The 24414-nt window shown below is 44.5% G+C and overlaps 1 protein-coding gene across 1 annotated transcript; it reads right to left on the bottom strand.

Annotated features, from left to right (window-relative positions):
• Window positions 1-6026: 6026 nt before the first annotated feature.
• On the bottom strand, window positions 6027-24111 carry LOC139437496 (latherin-like). Its single transcript, XM_071211637.1, has 9 exons — window positions 23981-24111; window positions 19811-19924; window positions 18510-18657; window positions 16329-16433; window positions 15041-15187; window positions 11389-11470; window positions 10450-10513; window positions 8938-9016; window positions 6027-6257 (listed from the first exon to the last, which is right to left on the bottom strand). The coding sequence occupies exons 2-8, from the start codon at window positions 19908-19910 to the stop codon at window positions 8976-8978; spliced, it is 687 nt and encodes a 228-aa protein (XP_071067738.1). The 5' UTR covers window positions 19911-19924; window positions 23981-24111; the 3' UTR covers window positions 6027-6257; window positions 8938-8975.
• Between the last annotated feature and the right edge of the window lie 303 nt (window positions 24112-24414).

Genomic DNA, 24414 nt, shown 5'->3' with positions numbered 1-24414 from the left:
AAGGCATTGCAAGGAGGGTTGTGTGATTACAGCCCATTTCACAGATGCAAAAGCTGCAGGCAAAGGGAGATGATGTCATTTGCCCAAGGACACACAGCTGGTAAGTGCAGGACCAGGACTCCAAGCTTGCTTGGTCTACTGCGCCTTTCTCATCTCTGGATAAATTCACTCACAGCCCTTGCCCTGCATCCTGGGATCTGCAAGTCTGTCTTTCCAGAGGTGTTTCCCCTCACAGTCTACACAGGCCAGTAGAGACTATGGGACATTCTCGGCAACTACTGAAGATTTTCAGTGAGCTGGGATTTCTCCACCAGGTAGAATGAAGACTGCAAGTCTCACCATAGCCATGAACTCCGTGGACCACAGCGGGCAGGAATGGACTGGTCAAGCCCAGGGCTTTCCTTAGGAGGATGTCCTCAGAGGAAAGGAAGAAGAATGGACTATGAACGGTGACCAGCCATTCAGAGCCACACCTGTCTTAACTATCAGCCAGCAGGGAGGAGGAAATGTGCTTGAGTCCTTGCCCTTATCATGCCCATCAGACCTCTGTTTGAGCAATAAATTAATTATTCAAACAACTTGGCTTGCTTTCTCCCCCCTGCTTAGCACTGCCTTTTTCATCAGGCACCTGGCTTTCCTTTCCTCTTTCTTCTCTTTTCTGCTCACTGTTCCCATTCCCCTTTGTATTGTCAACAAACAGATGTCACTCAGAAGTTGCTTTTTGCTTTAACTGATCCTAAATTCTCATAATTGCTGAGAATGGCTGCAGAATTAAATTCTTGCCTCCGGGAACTGGGGGGCCATGGGCCAGGGATAGGGGTCTCTGGCTGGGAGGAACCTTCCCCATCCTATCATGTGTGCACGGCAGCTCCCGAAAGGGAGACTTCGTTTATAGTGAGTCAGTGGGTTACACTGAGCATCTCCCTGTACCAATAAATGAACAAAATAGATAAAACCTCCATCCTTATTGAAACTACGTTCCAGCAGGACAAATAGGCAACGAAGAGGTTAACTAAGAATGAAAAAAGATGACTTAATAGAGAAATAAGTGCTCTGAAGAAAATAGAGTAATGGGATGGCACCTGGGAGGGGTGGAGTGTGGGGGCCCCTCTCAAAACAGAGACCTGGATATTTACAAGAGCCACGTACAGATTAAGAGGGACAGTGTTCCAGGACAAGGGGACTGCAAACAGGAAAGCCCTGAGGTAGGAATAACCTTGGCATGTTGTGGGAAGAAAGCAAACACATGGAACCAGAATGCATGAGAAAGGGGAAGATTAGTGAGAGATGGGGCCACGGATGGGTATCGGGACAGATCAAGTGTGTCCTCACAGGTCATGGTGAGGACTCTACGTTTTATTCTAAGATAGACAGAGATTTGAATTCTAGTGACTGATTCCTAGTGGTGTGATTGCTGCATATCCCTGCCTCTTCTCAGTCTGTTTCCTCAATCTACACAAATGATTATGAGGATTAAATAAAAATAGGCACAGATAAAGCCTGACAAGCAGTAGGTGCCCATTGAGTATGTAGGCATCCCATCCCATCTTATCTGAGTCCTTGTTTTATCAAGTGGCAGAACTGGGAACAGAGGACTGCAGATCTCATGAGCGGCAAGGCCTTGGCTGAGGCAGCCCGCTCGCTCTGCTTCTTCACCATCTGCAAATAACATCTCCCCCAGCCTTGAGGGATCGGCCTGTGGCCCTAGTTCAGAAGTCATGGCAAGCTGAGGGAAACAGAAGTGGGGAAGTGGGATCTGATGGGGAGATCCTGGAATGTTCCTAGTCGGAAGGCAAGGTCTGGGACAGGAAGTGGCTGCTCTGAGGGCTGGGAAACACAGGAATAGCAAGAGACCAGCTAGAAAGGGCAAGAGAAACAGATAAGCCTCATGTCTATGGAGCTCTTTCCAGCACCAGCTCAGAGGATGTCTCCCTCCACACCTCTCATTCTGACCTGCCAGGGAGGCCGGAGAGGTTGCGTTCTTCTGTGGGTCTGGGTGGCTTCACCAGCTCCAAACCTGAGCTATGTTGGCCTCACCCATTCCAGTGAAAACAGAAGTTAATCCACACAGGAGAATCAGAGGCAAGCACAACTGGGACCAGCTCCAACTGCATCACTTTCTCATGATGTGATTTTGGGCAAGTCACACATCAAATTTTTCTTATTATTTAAATATTTTTAAAGAATAATAGAGCATTTAAACAAAAATAACATTGTAGTAAAGGGTTATAATATATATACATCAAAAATAAACATACATATGATACATAAAAGTAAAATGTAAGAACAGTATATCAAACGCTGGAAATTCTTGTACTATTTGTGAAGTGGTATAATATCATTTGAAGGTATACTATCATATGTTAACCCTAATTGTTAGAATTAAAGCCTAAAGCAACCACTAAAATAAAAAGGCAAACTCTTTCAGCTTTTAAGACAACAAAGTTGGTAAAATCAAATGAACTCTCAACTGATGCAACTCTGGGATGGCAGTGTGAGAAGCCTGATAACTCTTTCCCCAGAAAAATAGCCACTTAAGTGCTGAAAATGATTAAACAAAACAAAACAAAACAACCATTTAATTTCTGGAAATTGTCCTAAGGGCATACAGCAAATGGAGAAACATTTATTCAAGAAAATAGGATAAATCTCCATAACAACAGTAAGAGTCTATGCATTTGAGTCACAACCTGCTCCCAACTCTGTACCCCAGATCAGTGTCATGGAAGTTGCATCCCAGGTTTGTATAGTCAAGACAATGGGGCTTCCTCTCTCCCTGGCTCCCAGTGTATGGCTGCATTTTTTAATCCAGAAGGAGCATGCCACTGGCATCTCTCACGACCCTGAGCTCAGTGTTGCATTAGCTCTGTTCCAGTCAGGTGTAGCTAAGAGGAATAATGCTCCCTTTCCCCACCCGGACCCGGCTTGTGAAACAGAAGCTCTAGCCCAGGCATGGCAGGCTGAGAACACTGCATTCCAATTGCCCACATATCAGCTCGTTTGTAGGGTAAAGATTTCACACTGGAAGTGGAAAGCTGCGAAGACCAGTGGCTACCATGCCCACCCAGGGCCCCACTTGTAGAGCAGGTATGCCACTATGGGACAGGTGGGCTGCTGTCCCTGAACCCAGCTCCAATGGTAGAGGCATGCTGTAAAAACAGGAAGCTGTCCCTACGGGAACTGACTCTATTTGGAACAGAGCTTGAGGAAGAGCCTGCCTAAAGGGCATTGTTAAAAAATAATGGACATTTTGATGATAAGCAAATGATAGAGAAAATCAACAAAATCAAAAGCTGGTTCAGGTGGCAGACTTGGCCCAGTGGTTAGGGCATCCGTCTATCACATGGGAGGTCCGCAGTTCAAACCCCAGTCCTCCCTGACCCGTGTGGAGTTGGCCCATGCGCAGTGCTGGTGCGCGCAAGGAGTGCCCTGCCACACAGGCGTGCCCCCCCTGTAGGGGAGCCCCATGCGCAAGGATTGCGCCCGTAAGGAGAGCCACCCAGTGTGAAACAAAGTGCAGCCTGCCCAGGAATGGTGCCGCACACACGGAGAGCTGACTCAACAAGATGACGCAACAAAAAGAGACACAGATTCCAGTGCCGCTGACAACAACAGAAGCAGACAAAGAAGATGCAGCAAATAGACACAGAGAACAGACAACCAGGGAGGAGGGGGAAGGGGAGAGAAATAAATAAATATTGTTTTTAAAAAGCTGGTTCATATAGAAGATCAATGAAGTTGATAAAACTTCAGGAAAAAAAAAAGAAGACATAAATTATCAGGAATGAAAGGAATGACATTGTTACAGAATCTACAGATATTAAAAGGATAATAAGGGGATATTCATGAATAACTTTATGCCAATAAATTCAACAACTTGCTTAAAAGAGACATACCACCAAAGCTCACTCCAGAAGAAATAGATAACCTGATTAGTCCTAAATCTATTAAAGAAATTCATTTTGAAGACAAAAACCTTTGTACACAGAAACCTTAGGCCCAGACAGCTTCACTAGTGTTGTCTACCAAATATTACATACTACTCGAACTATTCCAGAAAATTGAAGCACAGGGAATACCTCTCAAATAATTCCACGAGGCTAGCCTTATTCTGATATCAAAACCAGACAAAGATATTACAAGCAAAGAAAATTCCAGACCAATATCTTTCATGAATTAAAATCAAGGCTAAGTAGGAGAGAAAGTGGGAGAGGGAGAAATTCTGCCTATAGATAGTAGCTTCAGTCAGTCATCTTCCCTTTCCAGTGACCTGCCTTATGGATTTTGGTCTTGCATAACCAATTCCCATAACCATGTAAGTTAATTACTTGCAATAAACCTCCCTCACCCCCAACCTGCACTTACTTCTTTGTGTTTCTCTGGGTGAATCCTGATTAATACAAGCATTATCACCCTTTCATCCTCAAGTTTAAATTATAGCATTTGTCTATGAAATTCCCCCAGTGAAGTAGTATTGCTTTAGGTTTATTATCCTGTAGGGAGAGAAAGCACCAGGAGTTTTCTATTAATCCTTTCCTATAAAAAAAACCTTTAACTCTATGGATCAGAGAGCCCAAATGGGGATTCTGCCAGTTGTTAATCATGTCTATTCCAATTATGCATTTAGGAACTGTTGAAATAATCACAGAATGGGTTCACAAAACTATGAGGCAACTTTGAATCAAATTTGTGCCAGAACTCCATTTAACACTTGACAACAAGCTCATGTTGACTATAAAGGTACATAAAGAACTATAAAGTCTTTTGGGTTCCTGGGAAATTGCATGAATTCAGAGTCAGTATCACATATGCCTGAAAGTCCTGGGTCTTTCCTTTTCCCAGGGCACCACATCTCTAATAAATGACAACAGGTTCATTTGGGAAACACTTGAAGATTTTTAGAATTTGCTTGTGGCAGTATTACAGGATCATTTCCCTCTCCTTCAATCAAGGGTTTTGTTTTTTTTTAATTGCCTTAGAACTGGAAGTTGGGTGAGAAACTCTGACTCTCCATTGTGGTAACCAAGTCAGGTTTCTGTTCTCCAAACCAGAGTTTTTTTTATCAAGTAACATTTTATTAGGTTGTTCCTCTATTTCCTTTCTAGGAAAACTATGACCAACTAATCTGGTGGATCAAATGTTCTGATTGCCAATTCAGCCTTCCTGTACATTCCAATGAATATGCTATCTTGCTTCTGCCAGTTGAGCTCTGCCACTTGCCCTCTGCTACTCTTATATCTCACCATTCCCGTTGAACTCAGGGAGCCCACCTCCATGGTGGTATTTCACAGTCTACAGAGAACACCCACTGTAAAGAAATTGAAGCTCTTCTCACTAATGTGTTTCTCAATTCCTTTGTGAAGAGAGTGTCCTTTGGACCCTCTCAGGAATGTAATGGTGGGCAATGAGGGCAGTTGCAGAAAACAAATTCACTTCAACATTCTCTTCTCCCTAAGCCTTTGGATTCCACACTTTACATCATACATGAGAAATTCTGGCATCTCAGCCTCATTGAATGAAGGCCACCATTGAGTCCAATTTTCAGTAACCAACATAGTTTACTATAACTCTTAAAGCCATTTCCAGCTATGTGAACTAACACATTAAATCCAGGCTCTTTGGTTAATATACCTAGCTACCAGGGCTGGGATAAACTTTCTCCCACAACTACAATCTTATAAACTGTTCTTGCCTCGGGATACATAGAAGATGAGACCAAGACATCACTTCACATTGAGGAGACTGTGGTCAAGAGGAAGGAGTTATCAAGGTCACAGAATGATCAGAAAAAAATATATAAAGGAAAACAAAAAGGAAAATATCCCAGACAAGACAGAAAGCCTTGCTACTTAACTTTTGGGATACTCCAGGCCAGAGTATCCCAAAAGTTTTTGGGATGAGGCTGAATTAACCCAGGTACTCCTCTCCCCCCACCTTCCAGACTTTTGTCATCATGACCAGACCCACCACCCTCTCTGGCTACTGTGGCCTCCACCCACACAATGCTGTGGAAGAACAGTCCACAATTCCAAGCTGCAAAAAAAGTTTATTGTGGAAAGATTACGGGGAATCAACTCAAAGATTCTGGTGGGGATTTACAGGGAAACGGGCTCTATACCCAGAGAAGTAGGGGATCTTTGGGTCCAAGGTGGACAATCAAATACCAGGCAGCCGCTGAATAATCAACATTAATGTCTTTAAGTGGTGGCTTAGAGTGTGGAGGACATTCCAGGGAGGCCAGCAAACAGGACCTGGTTCTGTGTGAGAAAATCCAAGTATTAATCATCTTCATGCCCTTTCTAAGTAGGCTATAAGCCAGAATTGAGAGCCATTCGCCAATCGCCTCCTCCCCCCACGGCCCTCTGGCATGGGGCCTGCTGTCCACTATCCATGGTGCTGAACCATATTCCTGCCCAGGTGCCCCATCCACTGCCTATTCCTGGAACCATTTTCCAGCTGTTTCCTTAAACTCCCTCTCACCGACTAAGGTAAGCCTTCCACCTCACCTTGGTCTACTTCATGACACAAGGATGCAAAATCTTGCCAGATGGTCAAAGGAGTTTTTATTACTTTTAATATTGGTGATTAATTCACATTTATCAAACACTCTCTAGACTAAGCCAACTATGTCTGTGGGCTGAATATGATATATTCCCACTAGTTTGGGATTTCTGTGATGGATGGAAGACTAGCTGGATTTGCTGAGGATAAAATGAGATGCTGTGTGCCTTTTAAAGTTCTACAGCTGTCAGAAAATTAGCTTAGAGTGCGCTGTCCACTATGGCAGCTACTAGTCACGTGGCTACTGAGCACTTGAAATGCAAATGGAAATGTTCTGTAAATATAAAATACAACCAGATTTCAAAGATTACTACAAAAAAAAGGAATGTAAAATTATTTCATTAACTTTTATATTGATTATATGTTGAGATGATAAACTTTTGGAAGTATTGGGTTATATAAAACATATTACAAAAATTAATTTCAGGGAAGCGGATTTGGCTCAATTGATAGAGCATTCACCTACCAACATGGGCGGTCCACCTACCACATGGGTTCAAATGCAGAGCCTCCTGATCTGTGTGATAAGTTGGCCCACGCGCAGTGCTGCCATGTGCAAGGAGTGCCCGCCACTCAGGGGTGTCCCCCGTGTAGGGGAGCCCCATGCACAAAGAGTGTGCCCTGCAAGGAGAGCTGTCCTGTGCAATAAGAGCACAGCCCACCCAGGAGTGGCACTGCATACACAGAGAGCTGATGTAGCAAGATGATGCAACAAAAAAGAAACACAGATTCCCAGTGCTGCTGACAAGAATGCAAGCAGACACAGAAAAACACACAGTGAATGGAAACAGAGAGCAAACAACTGGGGTGGAGGGAGAGAAATAAATAAAAAATAAATCTTTTTTAAAAATTAAATTCACCTGTTTATTTTCACTTTTTTTAAGGAGGTACTAGGGATTGAACCTGAGATCTCACATATGGGAAGCTGTGATTAAACTACTGAGCGATGCCCACTCCTCTATTTTTACTTTTAAAATGTGGTTAGTAGGAAATTCAAAATTACATGCATGGCTCATGTTTTGTTTTTATTGGACTGCACTGATTTAGAGTATTATATTAATAAGCTAATCAAGCCAAGAACATGGGTTCAACTGAGGTGTTGTTAACACAGTTTCTTATGTCCCTTGTCATGGCTGAATTCCCTTCTTGGTAGCTCAGTCTATCACATGTGCCCTCATCTTTAGAAAGTATGTGCACAAACTTATCCTTTCCTGAGAGGTGGATTTCCCTATGATTAACCTTCTGACCAGCCACCCAGAGCGTCTTCTCATTGCCCAGAGCACCAGGTCCTTTTCCAGACCTACGTATTTGCACGTACTGTATTCTCTGCCTATCATGCCTTTCTCACCAAAGAAACTCTAACTGTCCTTCAAAAGCCACTTTAAATCCTGTCTCCTCTGTGAAGACTTCCTGGAAGTCCCCTGTCAGGGCTGCTTGATATCTCATCTCTATTCCCATAGAACCTTAACCACAGCATATTATGGCCCATGAAATTGCCTGCTTATTTGTCTCATCCCTTACTAGGTTGCAAGCTTTTGAGGTGAAGAGTTACGTGTGATTCATCTTTGTAAATCCAGCACCTGGGATAAAACAGGGAATAAGACAAAGCCTCCACCGTCATAAAGATTACATCCTACTGAGAAAGGCAGAAAATAAACAAGTAATGTAATATGAAGTCAGGTAGTAATGAAAGGTATGAAGAAAAATAAAGCAGGGAAGAAAGTGGCAGGTTTGCCTATTTGAGAGCCCTGAGATGGTGACAATTGAGCGGAGTGTGTTCGGCACAGAAGAGGTGCAAATAAACATTGATGAATGAGTAAAGGACATCTCCTTTTGCAGAAATCTCCTTTCCTTTCTTCGCCAAATACTGCTCTTGCCAAGGTGCCTCCTCTAAATGAATCCCACCACACCCCAGCCCCACTGCCTTCCTTTCTTTGCTTCCAAAAGGAAATCTTGTTCCTGCACTTTTGCACGTGCTCACCTCCTGCCTGTGATGCCATCCCCCAGGTCTTGGCACAACTCCTTCTGCCTCATCATTCAAGACTCAGCTGAAATATGTTCTCTTCAAAAAGCTTTCTACCTGATCGCCTTCTCTTAATCTGATGCTTTCTTCCCCACCTCCACCCCAGTCACCTCCCTCTGGAACTAAGCTGACTATGTGTTCATCACACTCGTTGTTAGTATGCCCAATTTGAAGACAAGCTCTGGGAGAGCTCTTGTTGGTCTTGTTCACTGCTGTGTCCCCAGCATCTAAGACAGTGTAGCTCATAGTAGAGGTACAGCTAAACTATTATGAATGAATGACTAGCAGACTTATAATGATCTTAAAGCATGAGCAGCAACACGGAGGAGAGACAATCTTCTCTGATCTCTCACCAGATTGATTCGACCATGGCTCCTTTACGTTGAGGATATTAACGGCTGAAGCGATAATCCCTTTGTGGCTGCATCAAGTCTGGAATACAAAACAGACACCTCAGACAGGGGAATGGAGAACCCAAGAGGTCAAAGCAGTTTCCTCCTGCTCCAGCTGGGGCCAGGGCAGGGTCATGGAATGAGCCACAGCCTTGGAGACAGGGTGCTGGGCATGGAGTCCCAGCTTTGTTGCTGGCTGCCCCACCACGTTCACTGACAGGTTTTTTGTTTTTGTTTTTGTTTTTGTTTTTGTTTTTGTTTACTGGCAGTGCAGCAGTTTATGATGTGGGCTTTGTACTTGGATGATGTGGGCTCAAAAGCTGGCTCCGGCATTTTCTTCCATGGAAATTCTGGTGAACATTTTTATTGCCTACTTCCTCCTCTTTAAAATGTGGATGGTGATAATGCCTACCTCACACCATTGTGGTGTGAACTGATGGAGTTGATATGCATAAAGTCTTTAAAGTATCTGGCACATAGTAAAGTGCTTAATAAAACTTAGTTTCAACTATTATTATTTCTTACTGAATATTCTGGGATCAATTGCTTAAACTTTCTGGGTCTTGGTTTCCCCATCCAGAGGTTGGGAACAACCACTTCCTCCCACCTCAGTTATGGCCCCAAGTCAGCAAGCAAGGGTGTTGGCTGTCCTAGGTACTCATACACACTTGGGTAACCCAGGAGCTCAGGCTTAGGGAGCTTTAACACTCATTTAGATCAACTGCCTTAAGCTTTCTACCTCATAAGCAGTGCGCTCCCCAGCAATGGAGGTGCGTAAGCACAGACCAGAAAATTACTTGCTGGGAGAGACATTTAAGGGAACTTTAAAAACTCTAGTACCTAATATGTAGAGGACTAGTGAATATACAGCAAATGAAGGAAAAGTCCTTCCAACCCAGACACTATTGGTTTTTTGGATTCCCACTGGAGGCCCAGGGCACTGAGATTCAATCTTGCATTTGTTGCTTTGGGATCTGGCAGGCATGAAAACTCTGGGTGCTGGGGGTAGAGGCTACTGAAAAGAGGCAGATTGATGTCAGAGCTGAAAATGGGCCCGATTTTGGCTCATAATGCATTGTCATTTAATTAAGGAGTCCTTAAATGAAGGATCTGGTGGCTCCCCTGGGCCCCTTCCCAGAGAAGCCTCCATTCATACCCCAGCTGCCCTGGCACTTAGGATCAGAATGGAGTTGAAATCAGCATGTACTCAGCTGGTGGTGGGGATTCAATGCTAGTGCAGGCAGGTGCTCAGTCCTGAATTAGGCGACAGGACTCCCTCAGTAAGTGGCAGCTGAGCATATTAGGATTGTCACTATTAGGGGCCAATCTGCTTCAGCAGGAAAGAGATGTGTACCTGGTTTTGGTTTGGAAGAAGCATTGGAGTGAGGTAAGGGGAGATGAGAAGGAGAGGATCAAGGGGAATCGAGCTTTCTTCTTCGGAGTGTCCCTGCCATTTCCCACCCCCACACTTACTAGTCAGTTCTCTAATCATACTCAGATCCAAGTTACGGAACCAGTTATTGAGCATGGGACACACCTGAAAAACAAGGAAACATGCAAGAGTCAGGAGGAGCCCTCCAGTGATGGAGCCTGAGAGGAGGTGATCAAGGCACTTCTCCCTTTTGAGGCCAACTCATCCTAGGGGACAGTCAGGTACAGAGTTTTTAAAGAAAGACTGCCTTGGGTTCACGTCAGTTTAGTCACCTGGCAGCTATGTGACCTGGGTAAGTAATTGACCCTTTCTGGAAATTTTAATTAAGCCTGGAAAAAAGGGATCGTATTGTTATCTACATTAGGAGTTTGTTTAGAGGATGAGATGAGACAAATTCACGTAAGATACTTAGCAAAATGCCTACATGTTTAAGAAATGTTAGTTGTGCATTATATGATTACATATTCCCGTTTTACAGATAAAGAGGCTATCTTTTAGAGAGGCTCAGTGACTCACCTCTGATCACATAGACACTGATTTTTTAAAATTTTATTTTATTATTATGATTAGTTTTTATGGTACCAGGGATGGGAAATGAGCCTGGGACCTCATATGTGGAAAGCCAGTACTCAACCACTGAGCCACATCAGTTCCCCCGAGTTGGTTTTTTTGTTTGTTTGTTTGTTTGTTTTTAGGAGACACAAGGACCGAACCCAGGATCTCCCATGTTGGAAGCAGGTGCTCAACCTCTTGAGCCACATCTGCTCCCCCAGCCACTGATTTTGGCATGAGGAATTAAATAACGTGTAAAGCACTGAACCAATCCCTGGCTACAGAATGGAGCTTAATAAGTGCCATTTCCTCTCTCCAACCCCTCTCCCTAATTTTCCTTCCTGGGAGGTTTCCCTTCACTTTACCAAGACAATCCAACCCACCAAGCTCTGAGTCTCAGACTCAAAAACTGAAATGTGTATACGTACAGCTGCTGCCAGTTCACGAGGTACTACATTTTGCAGGGCCTTCTCAACGCTTGAGAAAACCATACTTGCAAATGGGATGATTCTAAAAGAGGAATGAAGGAAATTTGCAACAGATTAATTTTTCTCAAATACTCCTTTCTCTAAACCAGGATTCTTAACCTTTTTTGTTCCACGGACCCCTTCGCCAGTCAGGTGAAAACCACAGACCCACACCAGTATTCCTCCCCTGCCATTGTTGAACCTCTCTGTGATCCAAAACTTCTTCAAAAGTAAAGCCCAATATATTGCCAGGTTCCATTAATAGTGAAATTAAATATAATGATGATACCGGACATTGTATGTTCTCCCATGGTCCACTGGGTGAAGTGTGGGAGAGTGTGAGCTATGATGTGGACCATTGACCATGAGGTGCAGTGGTGCTCAGAGATGTATTCACCAAAAGCAATGAATGTCTCATGATGATGGAGGAGGTTGTTGTTATGGGGGGAGGAGTGGGGTGAGAGGAGTGGGTGGTATATGGGGACCTCATATTTTTTTAATGTAACATTAAAAAAGTAAATAAAGACAAAAAAAAAAAACCACAGACTTCTTGCTAAGTCCACACTATACTGTGTATTATTTAATAAATATATCCCACCCACTAACCAACATGTCCCCAAAGAATAATGTAATTTGAATTTCAACTCAAGCTCATAGGCCCCTGGTTAAGAACCCCTCCTTTAAACACTACTTTACTCAATGATATCCAGTAGGTTAAAGTCTAGAACTGGTCTCCACAGTGCTCCATCATCCAGCCTTACCTTACTACTCTCACCTACCCTTCTAGAACTCCTTAAAATTAAGCCTTCAATTTAAACTTTCCTGTCACGGCACCATCATTTTCACCTCTGCTCCTGTTCTGCTTCTCCCTCCTGGAAGCCTTCTTTACCATCTACCTCCTTGTTAGGCTTCCAGAAAGCCCTTCCTGACCCCCCAACCAATGCGAAGTTGTAACTTTCCTCTTTTTCTCTTATGATCTAAAGCTACCAGAGGACTTATCTCCTCAGCCAGAAGGTCAGTGCTTTCGTGGAAGGAACAGTACAGTATCCCCCTTCTGTCAGGGAGGATGGAGAAAGCAGCAGGAATGGGGACAACAGGAAAGCTGCCTTCATGCTTCTGACTCACTGTCCCTAGTCTTTACAGGGGAGGGGAAATTGCTCTAATTCTCAGGCACAGGGTTTATGTCTTTATTCTATAAAGAGCTTGCATTACAAGTCAGCTGATTGACTGCTCCCACCCTGAAAATGCTTTCCAGATTTCCTACAAAACAAGGACTTATTTGTGTCAACCTATCACAAGAGAAGGGAGCCATATTTGCAGAGTCAAGGATTTTGTATTGACCTGATTTTCACATATGTTTGGAAATGACAGTAGAATATATCCATAGTGAGGGATCAGAAAAGATCCTACACCTATATCTTTCTTGAAACAAAGAGCAACAGAGAGATGAGTCAGAATAAAGAATTCATGAATGAAAAAGACAGGGTATAAATGGATCCCTGTTGATTATTGGATCAGTTAAACATGGAAGTCAGTCTAAATTTTCAAAAAATCTTAAAAGAGAATATTTTTAAAAGGCAATTTTAAATTTAGAAGCAAACAATAAAATGCAAGTTAATAAAAGGACAAAACCTCTGAAGACAGTTCCTTTAAAGAAGATATGTAATAGACTAGTAACAAATGGTGAAATGTTTGCTCTCACGGGTGGCCAATGGAATGAAAATCAAAACTTGCATGGGATTTTCCACCCATTGACAAGAAAAGTTGTGAAAATGAGAATAATCAGTACTGATTGTGTAGGGGGATGAAACTGACAATGTCCGTTAGAGACAGTTATTTGTTGAACGATTTGGTGGGTGTTTTGGCAATGTGTAACTCAAAAGCCCCAAAACTAGTTGGACTCAGATGTGACTGCTCTACACATGCCCTTTCTGTCCCTTTTATTGAACCTGGGGTTGGCACTGGGGTTGGTGCATGCCCAGGAGACTTGAATCTCTGTGCTGTCCATGTGCCAGCTGGGCCCTGAGTTTCAGTGGTGTTGCAACACCTACTCTCCAGTTCATTAGACTTACCCAGGTCAGCTGACAGGAGGTGAGGATGGACAACCACCACACCAAGGAACCAAGAGAGTCTACATCTGTGGGCATGAGAGTCCCATCCACCAGTCATATGGAATCGAAGCCCCTCTCAACTGAGAGGTGAAGTGGGTATTGCCACCCCAGGGTCCTCAGGATGGAGGAATAAAATATAGACTAGAGTGGACTTACTGGTATTCTACTATAGAATTATTGTGACTCTAGCAATGGAAGAAATTATATCATTGATGTGGAGACAGTGGCCATGGAAGTTGCTGAGGGCAGGGAGAGGGAAAAGGAGATGCGATTTGGGGGCATTTTTGAGACTTAAGTTGTCCTGAATAATATTGCCAGGACAGATGCAGTACATTATATATCCTGCCATAACCCACTGAATGTACTGGGAGAGAGTGTAAACTACAATGTAAACTATAATCCATGTGGTTTAGCAGTGCTCCAAAATGTATTTATCAAATGCAATGAATGTACCATACTAATGAAAGTTGTTGTAGGAAAAGTGGGGGTTGTGCGGGAATTGGGGCATATGGGAACCTCCTATATTTAAAGTAATATTTTGTATGATCTATGTATCTTTCAAAAATAAATAAAAAATATATTTTAAAATACCACACAAAAGGCCCAAAGCTATTTATACTTTTTGAATACTCTCAGAAGTCTATAATAAAGAAATGATTCCGCTTTTGGGAATGCTTTATAATAGCAAAAAATTAGAAATAGCAAATAATCAACAAATGGTCAGGTGATCTTGCTTTTAGCACTATTTGGGGAACCTCTTTTTATGTTTATGAATTTATGACTTTTATGATAAACAAAATTTTAAATAAATGTAACATTATATTCATAACACTCAAATTGCTGTACATGCAAAAGGTTAATTTTATAGAATATTGTTTTGCTGTTGACATCTGTAGAAGTTTGATATTACTGATGAATTCCAAAAAGAAATATTGGATTATGTTTATAAACTAATCTTCTCCTCTGGGCATATTGGATTATATTGGATTCATAGGTTTACTTGATTACGAAATTATGTCAACCTCTTGTGCCAGTAGGGCATTGAGTTCCCACCCATTGGTGGGTGGGGACTCACAGATAAAAGGCACGACAAAGGACAAAGTTGAGGGTTTCTGATGTTGGAGTTTTGATGTTGGAGTTTGATGCTGAAGACTTAAACTGGAGCCCCAGGAAGTCAGTGCACAGAGGAAAGAGAAGCCAACCCCAGAAAGCCAGAGTAAAGCAAGCCCCAGAAACATAAGAACCTAGGAAGCCTGAACTCTCGCAGACATCGGCAGCCACTTGCTCCAAATAGACTTTGATGAGGGAAGTAATTTATGCTTTATGGCCTGGTATCTGTAAGCTCCTACCCCAAATAAATGCCCTTTATGAAAACCAACCAATTTCTGGTATTTTGCATCAGGACCCCTTTGGCTGACTAATACAACATCGTTCAGGTGGAATCTCACTGGGGCTTTTGTCATAACCAGCTGTACTCTGAGAAAGAAAGATTGAGGACTCACGGACTTTCAGGTTGGAGCCGTACACCCTCAGGTCCAAGACTGCACGCCCCAAAGACAAGTTGGTATCTGCCATTTACGCTCTCCAACCGAAGCTGGATTCTCATATCTGCCCGCATGAGAAGTGTGGCAGGACTAAAGCCCAGGACACTGTGGGAGGGAAGGATTCAGACTGTGAGGTAGAATGTCAGAGCTTACCATGCTCCCATTTGTTTCTAGAACAAGAGTCCCCCCACGTTTTCAAAAGACGCTTAACAATCTCTCTATTAAAATCATTTCCTGGGGAGTGGATGTGGCTCAAAGAGTTGAGTGCCCACTTCCTACATGGGAGGTCCTGGGTTCGGTTCCCAGTGCCTGCTAAAAAAGACAAGCACACAATGAGCAGACAACAAGCAAAAAACAATGAGCAAAAAACAACAAACAAAAAACAATGAGCAAACAGACGTGGGAGCCATCTCAGGAGTGTGGGGAATAAATGTCCCAACACTTTTTAAAAAATCACTTCCTAGTTTTCCATAAGACATGACTGAAGACTGGGGAGCAGGAATGGCTTCCCCAAGTCATGCAAACAGCAAGTGGTTAAGTCAGATAGGTCTGCATTCAGGCTGTATAACCTGAGTTCCCCTACCCCCACCCTGGCACCTGTTGCTCTTGGGGAGTTAGAAAGGAAAAGCTTGACTCTAAACATGGCATCCCATCAAAATTGAGGAACTGTGTCTGACCTTAGGAAGGACTGTTCTAGAAGTCCCAAATGCCATTATAGGCTTGAAACATAAATGAATGAAGTTGACCAGAAGCTCAGTTAATGGGAAGGGCTGCAGGCTGTCATGAACTGAAGGATGCCTGCTCTCTCTGACAATACACCATGAGGACCAAACAAAGTGTATCTGTGGACCAGATAGGGCTTCCAGGTCATCCCTGGGCAATGGTGGCAAGGAATATTGGGGTCTAGAGCAGATTCTGTGTTCTTGTTGTAAAGCATATTCAATCAGAGCCGAGTGGGCTCATGAAATTCAAACAAGTGAAGGTGGGGAGTGGCTCTCTGGATGAAGAAGGGAAAGGAAACCTGCTCAACCCTTGCTTCCCTTGAGAGGACCCAGGTTTGAAGCACTCTGTTATCCTCCAGGGCCCTCATTCTACACATGGGGGTGGCCAGGCCTAGAGTGGGGGTGTGTCTTGCCCAAACACACAATGAGTCTGTCCCTGAGAGTACACTGGATGCCCTTTCCCACAGCCCCACACACCTGTGCAAAAGTGAACAGAACCCACGAGACTCATAGAGGTGACTTACCTTATGGAATAGGAACCCTTCAATGGTATCTGTAAATAGACCTCCCTGCGATCAGGGGAAAATGCGAAGGAGACTTGAAGGAGCTGAGGGTTTCTCATCTGTACCCTGGATAAAGAAACAGCACATCAGGGAAGGCTATGGCTGCATCTGAAGGTGGACCGCGCTTTGCAGAGTATAAGGTGAATGTGTGCAAAGGTGACTACTCATTCATTAATCATGAAATTTTTTACATTACTACTATATGTTATCAGCACTAAGAATACAACCCTGAGCAAGAAGTCCTTGCCTTATTGCTTCTCAGAATGATCATGCCCAGTCTTTTAGTCAGTATCAAGCAGGCTGGAGTAAATGAGTGAACGAATAAATGAATGAAGTCTGAAAGCCACACATGGCACATGTTTGGTGTGTAGGGGTATGTATGTGTAACACAATAAACCCAGTAAATGAATACGCACAGAATGTTTCAGGTGATAAGTGTGAAAAAAAGACCCCATGGAGTTAGGTGACAGAGGTTGGGAAGAGTGGAATTTTAGATAGGCTGGTCGAGTAAGGCTTCCATGAGGACAGACATTTGGACAGAATTGTGATTGAAGTGAAGGTACAGGTCATGCAGATAGCCAAGGGGAAGAACAGGGAGGGCAGAAGTCAGAGCAAATGTAAAGGCCGGGAGGCTGAAACTTGGCTAGTGTGTTTGGGGAACAATAACAAGGTCAATGTGGCTGCTGGGTGGGGAGTGAAGGGTGAATGGTAGGTGAGGAGGTGAGAGAGGTGGCCAGGGCCAGAGAAGGTGGGACCTTGCAGGCTAATTGTAAGGACTTTGCATTTGTTTCTGAGAGGACTGAAAAGACATTAGAGGGTTTGGGCAAGGGTGTGACAGGGTCTGCTCTACTCTTAGGAAGATGCTTCTGGAGGTTGGTGGAGCAGACCAGGGAGGGCAGGGACTCAGAGAAGAACAGGGGAATCTGGGCCAGGAAACTGGGAGGGAGATGATGGGGGCTCAGACCAGAGGAGGAATGATCAGATGTCTGGGTGCATTTTGAAGGTAGACAAGGTTTGCTGACAGGTTGGATCTTGGAGTGAGAGGAAGAGAAGAGCCAAGGATGACAACAAGATTTTTTATCAGAGCAAGTGGATGGGGGTGTGGTAGCTTGGAATGATGCCCTCCAGAACAAAAACATGTTCTTAATCTTAACTGATTCCTGTGGGTGTGAGGCCACCATAAATTGGACCTTTTGATGAGGTGACTTCAGTTAAGGTGCGGCCCAAGTGGATCAGGATGGGTCTTGAGCCTATTACTGGAGGACTATAGAGAAGGCCATAGAGAGAGTAGCCCTGGGGTGCAGCCAGAAGCTGGAAGTGTATGGAGCCGGAAGAGAAAGGAGAAGATGCCATCATGTGCATGGCTACAGGGCAGAAAAACCAAGGAGCTCCACAAAGATTATCAGTCATTCAGAAGATACAGACCCCTGGAGATCCCTGTTGGGACGCCAGCCCATTGTGTGGTATTTGTTTCAGCAGTTAGGAAACAGAAACAGGTGGAGTTGTCACGGCTGAGATGGGCCGTCTTGGGGAGGAGTAGGTTGGAGGTGGAGATAATGGTGGGAACCAGCAGGTGGGTTTTTGGATGTGTTGAGTTTGAGATGTTTATGAGAGAAGGGACCCAGGTCTTCTCCACTCTTGTGCCCAGTCCAGCCCCAGACCTCAGTATCATCAGCTCTGATTACTGTTGAGAACCGTGATCCTTTCTGTAGTCGGTATTGATTGTGACCATTAGCTGAGGGTTTTCTGAGGGCAGGGAGCTGCTCACAGCAGCCCTGTGGGAACAGATGTCATGATTCCCTACTTAACAGAGACAGAATCAAGGTGAAGGGGTTGATGGTGCTATCCCAGCTGACGAGCAGCCATCCTCTTCCCAGTCAAGGGGGTTGAATCCCTGGGCCTCTTTCTGGCTTTACCTTCTCCCAAGCCTTCTGCCTCCCGCCTCCTCAGCCCCTTTCTCCAAACCCGTGGATCTCAGCTCGTCAGAATGGGAAGGGCTGTTAGAAATGATTTGGAAGTGGGGCAGCAGAGGCCCAAACAAGAGGAGGGGCTCTGCTTGTTGTGAAACGTGGGGGGAGAGCACTATCAAACCAACAAACCAGGACAGCCTGGGCCTGGGGTATTTGTTCAGAGGCCACTCACCCAAAACCGGACAATAAGTTGGTGAGTGGGTTGGTCAAGGCACCCAGGAAGCCTGTGGAAGTCTGAAGGAAAGCTTTAATCGGGGCCTGCCAGTCAATCATCTCTAGGCTGGAAAGAAGGCCTGCTTTCATGAGTCCTTGGGTTATTGCTGGGATAAAAAAAAAAAAAACAGGACAGGGAAAAATCCATTTAGTCATTTAGATGCCAAAGATGCCCAGCCACAGTCATGACCTCCAAGCCTGTGTGGCACTTGCTCCCCCTTTATCCTTTATCCTGGCCAGCGTGGTGCTGGGCCACGTCCCAGATACCATCATTTAGCAAACATTTGCGGGACCTACTCTGTGCGAGGGGCATACTGGGGGCTGGGGATGTGCCAGTGAGGCACACAGAAATCTCTGTCCTCATGGTGCTGACATTCTAATGGGGATGAGGGAAAGAGATGAGGATGCAGTGAATAAAGGGCCATGCAGATCTGGGTACAGATAGGTACTATGTAGGAGCTGATTTCAAAATATTTAGCAACCAATTTGGCATGGGCACCCACAGTCAGAAAGGACATAGCCACAGCTCTGTTGCCTGGTCCTGGGGCTCCCATGGCTATGCCCGGTGTTAACTCTTTAGATTTTGGTTCATGGGGAGGCTGGGCTCCTGGGGGTGAAGCTGGGGTGCCTGGAGAGTTGAGGGCATGCCATCTGGAAGGCCTCAGAGCAGGGGCCATTTTCCAAATAGTATGGAGGGAAACATCAGTATTTTAACCACTGTGGCCACACTAGAGCTTTCGGCTGAATGCCAGTTCTGTGTATGAGGGATAAACAAAAGGTAGGAGGAGGAATCAAGAAGACTGGAGTGAGGGTGCTAGTTTGTATAAAGAGATCAGAGAGGGTCTTTATGCAAAGGTGCCCTCTGAGCAGAGACCTGAAGGAAGGCAGGAAGCCATTCCCTCTGGATATTTAGGGGGAGAGGGTTCCAGGCAGACGAAATAGCAAGGGACCCTGAGGTGGGAGTATGCTTGATGTGCTAAGGAGGCCACCGAGGCAGGAGGGGGATGAGTGAGGGTGGACTGGTGGGAGAGATGGGCAGGGGCCGGTCCACATAGGGCTGGGTTCTGTGACTTAAGGCAAGGAGTCAGGAAAGCAGGGGTGCTGGGGAAAAAGGAGTCAATGGAGTAATGTAGCAACGATCAGAACAGCAGAAAACCAATGGTGTCAACCATCCACGAGATACTGCTAATAAGAACTTAACCAGCATTGGCCTATTGGGTCCGACAAGGACAGGCATGACCCAGGGCAGGACAATCTCACCATCAGCAATGTAGGTGGGGACTGCAGGCAGGTTGGCTTGGGCAGAGCATGGGCCAAGCAGCCCGCAGAGGAGAACGAAGAGGCAGGAGATCTTCAGCATCTTGGATCAGGTACCTGCGGGGGAGCAGGGCAGAGAGGGCAGGTTGAGAGGCCTTGCGCTGAGAAGGTCTCCCCAGAGCTTGGGTCTGGGGTGATGGCTGCAGAACTCATTTGGACCCATTGCACCCACGTCCATTTTTACAGATGGGTATAACGAGGCTAAGGGAAGAGGCACACCTTTCCTCACTGTATGGAGCAAAATGATGACATTACCTGTCCAAGGCCACACAGCTCATATTTATTCCTGAAGAGCTTTTTCCCAGGGATACAGCCTTCCTCAGTTGGGCTGCTGAGCTGCTCACCGCCCCGTGAGAGACTGCAAAATACAGCTATGAGAACAATCTCTGAAGCCACTCGCTGCTCCTTACCAGTGGTGGATCTGTGGGCTCTAGGGCAAGTTGCTTCACCACATGACAATGCCATGTGCAGGGCAGATCACTGTCCTCATTTTATAGCAGAGCCCTGGTGCTGATGCGCACCGGCTTCAGGGACAGACAGCCTGAGTGGGGATCCCAGCTCTGCCACCTGCTTCCTGGAGAACTCAGTTCATGTCTTGCAGCCTTGGTTTCCTCGTCTGGAAAATGGAGGGACACCCTCTCACCCCTCCCTCTCGGCTTTGCTGAAGGCATTCAGCTCAGCTCCCCATATGTTGTAAGTTGTCTTCGTTCTGTTATGACACATACCACAAACAGGTTGGCTTAAACAACAGGACTTTATTCTCTGTTTTGAAAGCCAGAAATACAAAATCAAGGCATCGCCAGGCCATGCTTCCTCCCAGAGTCGGGTGATGGCTTGTGGCATTTCTTGATGTTCTTTGGTTGTAGATGCATCTTTGCCTCCATCACAAGGCAGTCATTTTCTCCTTCTCTGGCTTCTTCTGGCTTCTACTGACTAACTAAAACCAAATTTCCTCTGCTTACAGGGACTTCAGTCATACTGGGTTAAGGTCCACCCTGGTTCAACTTGTCCTTATCCAAATAGGATCTTCAAAGATCCTATTCACAGATGGGTTCACACTCATGGGACAGGGGCTGAGGACTTGAACATGACTTTGTTGGCGGCATGATTCTGTCTATCACACAAGTGCTCCATAAATGGATGTCATGATACTGATGAGTTTGATGATTATGATGGTTCCCACTTGGTGATTCAAAGGACTTACCTTCCTGAGTTGGTGAGAAAGAGTAAATTCAGGCATGAACAAGATGGGCTCAGATGGAGGACAATGCTAGTCTGGAGTGCGTAGAGACGAGGTTCCCAGTTGCATGGCTTTGGGGTTGGAACCCTCTGCTTACAAGGTGCATTCCCTGGGCTGGGATTGTCCTCAGACCTTGATACCCCCACCCTTGGATGGGTCAAGGACATGCAAGCAGAAGTCAGTGTGACTTCCTGGGGCCTTAGCCAAACGGCAATGCAATGCAAAAGGTCCCACTTGGGACTCGAGACTAGCAGGGCAATACCTGGCAGATATAGGGAGATCCTAAACCCAGTCCCTGGATGCATCCCTTTGTAGAATAACTCATTTGCTTTAGTATTTTAATTTTAGTGCTCTCTTTTTAGGCAAGTAGAAAACGAAGATACGTACAAGAAAAAAAGAAAAAAAATCAATTCCTAAAAATAACTTCTGATGAATCTTCTTTCAAAGTTTTAATTTACATATACATAAAACGTATGTATACATACACACATACATGCATGTAACATTATAAAAACCAGGATTGTCTTGTCCATGCTCCTTTAGAATTGCTTATCCATGTAGCAACACGTTAAAACTATTTTTTTACTTCCTTATCCCCAACTGCAGAATAGGTCTAACATATGGATTGAAGAATGTTCATTTTACCAAGCTCCTTTTGTTAGCCATTTTTGTTATTTTCAGTTTCATATTATCTTCCCAAACAGTACTGAGATGAAGAAATTTGGAAGGTTTTTTTGTTTTTTGCACTTTATGGGAATAACAGTCTTGAAGTTATTTTTATGAACAAACAAGCATTCCCCATGTTGAACCATCTTACTTTAACCCTGAGCCCCAAACGCCTGGTTGCAATGTCCTAATAAAACTTAAATTCAAATTCCAGCTGCAGAGTTCTGGTTTGGGGCTGTTAGAGCAGTTTGCATCAGACTAACCCTCCCACTGAAATCAACTGTAAAATTTGGAAAAATGTATGTAAAACAACGAAACAACTGTTTGAATATTTGTGAGCAACTACATAAGTGAGATTTGAGAACCTAGGATTCTAGAGAAAAGGGTATCATTCAAGGTGAGTTCTGTATTCTCCTCAATTTTTGCCTAAGGGCATTTTCCAAATTACCATATGGGAGAATAGAACTCAAGCCCTAAGTGCCAGTCTTACTGGGCCAGGAGTCAGAAGTTGAAATTCAGGGTCTTCAGATTTGAGGGGCAAAATCCTAGAAAGGAAGATACCATAGGAAGGAGACTCAGGCTTGGTGTAGAGATTTCCCTGAACTCATTGGACATCTCCTAAGCTGCATCTGTACAGGGTGAGACACTAAGACATGTAGGAAAACAGCAGCTGCAAGTTCAAAAGTTGAGTTGAGGTTTCAGCACCTCGACTGTGTAGTGCTGGGGAAATACTGTACCTTGGGCTTTGGGATAAGAGCTGGAAGTCTGAGATCTAGTAGAAAGATCATGCCCTAAAGGAAAAGACCTTGCCTTAGAAATTAAGATTCCCCTCTAGGAGTAAGAGCAAAACTGAAATGGTCCCATCCTATTCAGGCATAAATCTAAACTTAGCAGGATCAAAATGATGTATACCTACTCTATCTTCCTGCTATGTTCTTTCCTCTTTGGAAGGAGATATCATCAATTGGAGCCTCTAATTGTTCATTCACAATGTCCAGCATCCAATAACAAATTAGAAGTCATGCTAATTTAAAAAGACCAATTGACTGAAAACCCAGGAATAAAAAATACACAGAACAGACCCACAGGGGATTAAAAGATTGAAATATCAAGCAGAAAACAGGGCAAGAAGTCCTCAGGGGATGAGGAGGAGGCCCATGAACTTCAACACCTTGGGGCAGTACCTGCTGGAGTCCCAAATAGATCGAGTCAGTTACAGAGTCACTCTAAGTGAGCCTCCGTGAGCTGGAGGAGTTTGGAGGACCATCAAAAGACTCATTTGGACTTATTTCAACTCGCTTATTTCAATACTCACTTTACAGGTGGAAAACTGAGGCTCAGAATAGGCTTATATTTTTCCCAAGGCCACTGACTGAGTTAGTGGCTAGAACCCAGCTCTCACGCCTTTTAGTTGTGTATCTATTGCCTTGCATCTTGTTAAAGAAGGTTGCTATGACGATTAAGAAGCAATTATGAAAATTGCTCTGCCTGATCTGCTAAATGGAAGTTTATGTTGGATTTGTTTAATCATGTTTACCTTTATCCCTGCATGGTTCCAAGAGTGCCCTTGGAAGCTTCACAGACTGAGTATGAAGGAGGAGAGGGTGGCCAGAGACACCTTTGGATGCTAAGTGCTGGAAAGCTATACCAAATCCTTTCAACAGCCCTATCCTATGAAACAAGTATTGTTACACTTATTTCACAGAGTGGGAAAGGGAAGCTTGGAGAGCTAAGAGCACTTGTCCATTCTTCCCATAGTCAGAACCTATGCCTCACAAGGGCATATCTTTCTTAGCCTTCTTTGCAACAAAGGATGGTTAATGGTATAAAAAGGAAAACTATGGATTGGGGCTTCTAACAAAGTTCTTTAAAGTGGATTAGCCCAACTGGGAAGTTTGCTCTTTTGTTTCCCTCTCCTGATTTTTCCTGATTGGAGATCAGATACAGTGGTTGGAGTTCAGCAGTCATTTTATTATCATGAAGATGAAAGCCATCACCTCAGGGTGGCAGAAGGAAGAGCTGGCAGGAATCCCCCAGGTCAGCACAACAGCCTACCTGGAGACTTTCCTCATTATTTAAGCTGACATTTCTCATGATCTGTACTAGAACCCATGCAATACATACCTGGTAACATTTATCAAGAACTTTTGTCTAGTTTGGCATCTGATCAAAAGGCATGTTGGAGAGTGTCATTGCAAAGTACTCACCTGGATTTCTCCAGTGCACTGGAGAGGTGTTCTGGGTCTTGGTCGGTCGATTCCAGGACAGCCTTGCAGAGGGGTGGACTTTATAAAGGGTGAGTGACTCCATCATGGAGGGAGACGTGGCACTGGTGATGGACAGCCAGAAAACTGATGGGAAGCCTTGATCTTCCCACGCCCATCCAATACCTCCAAAGTCAACATTCCTGCATTGAAGGCTCAAGGGATTAGGAGGTAGGAACATACTTAAGCCATTTGATGGATGTGTCATAATATATTTGAATCTGTACATCATGAATGTCATCAAATGAGTGTAGAGAATGTGAGGAGCAGTGAGAAGAGCTGGGAGTCAGGGGATTATGGTCCTATCTCAATTTCAGGTCCCTGTCCTGCTCTGATCCTGTTTCCTCATCTGTACAATGAAAGGTGGGCCTGGTGGC

Source organism: Dasypus novemcinctus, chromosome 24 (assembly GCF_030445035.2).
Source record: "Dasypus novemcinctus isolate mDasNov1 chromosome 24, mDasNov1.1.hap2, whole genome shotgun sequence".
Lineage (NCBI taxonomy): Eukaryota > Metazoa > Chordata > Mammalia > Cingulata > Dasypodidae > Dasypus > Dasypus novemcinctus.
This window is presented reverse-complemented; position numbering and strand designations above follow the sequence as displayed.

Bases quoted from the DNA above. Each gene is read 5' to 3' on its own strand.
- LOC139437496 (XM_071211637.1), bottom strand. From the start codon at position 19,910: ATGCTGAAGATCTCCTGCCTCTTCGTTCTCCTCTGCGGGCTGCTTGGC. The intron at 18,658-19,810 runs GTGAGATTGTCC...TTTTTATCCCAG, and splicing joins CCCCACCTACATTGCTGATG to CAATAACCCAAGGACTCATG. The intron at 9,017-10,449 runs GTAAGTGTGGGG...TTTGTATTCCAG, and splicing joins TATGATTAGAGAACTGACTA to ACTTGATGCAGCCACAAAGG.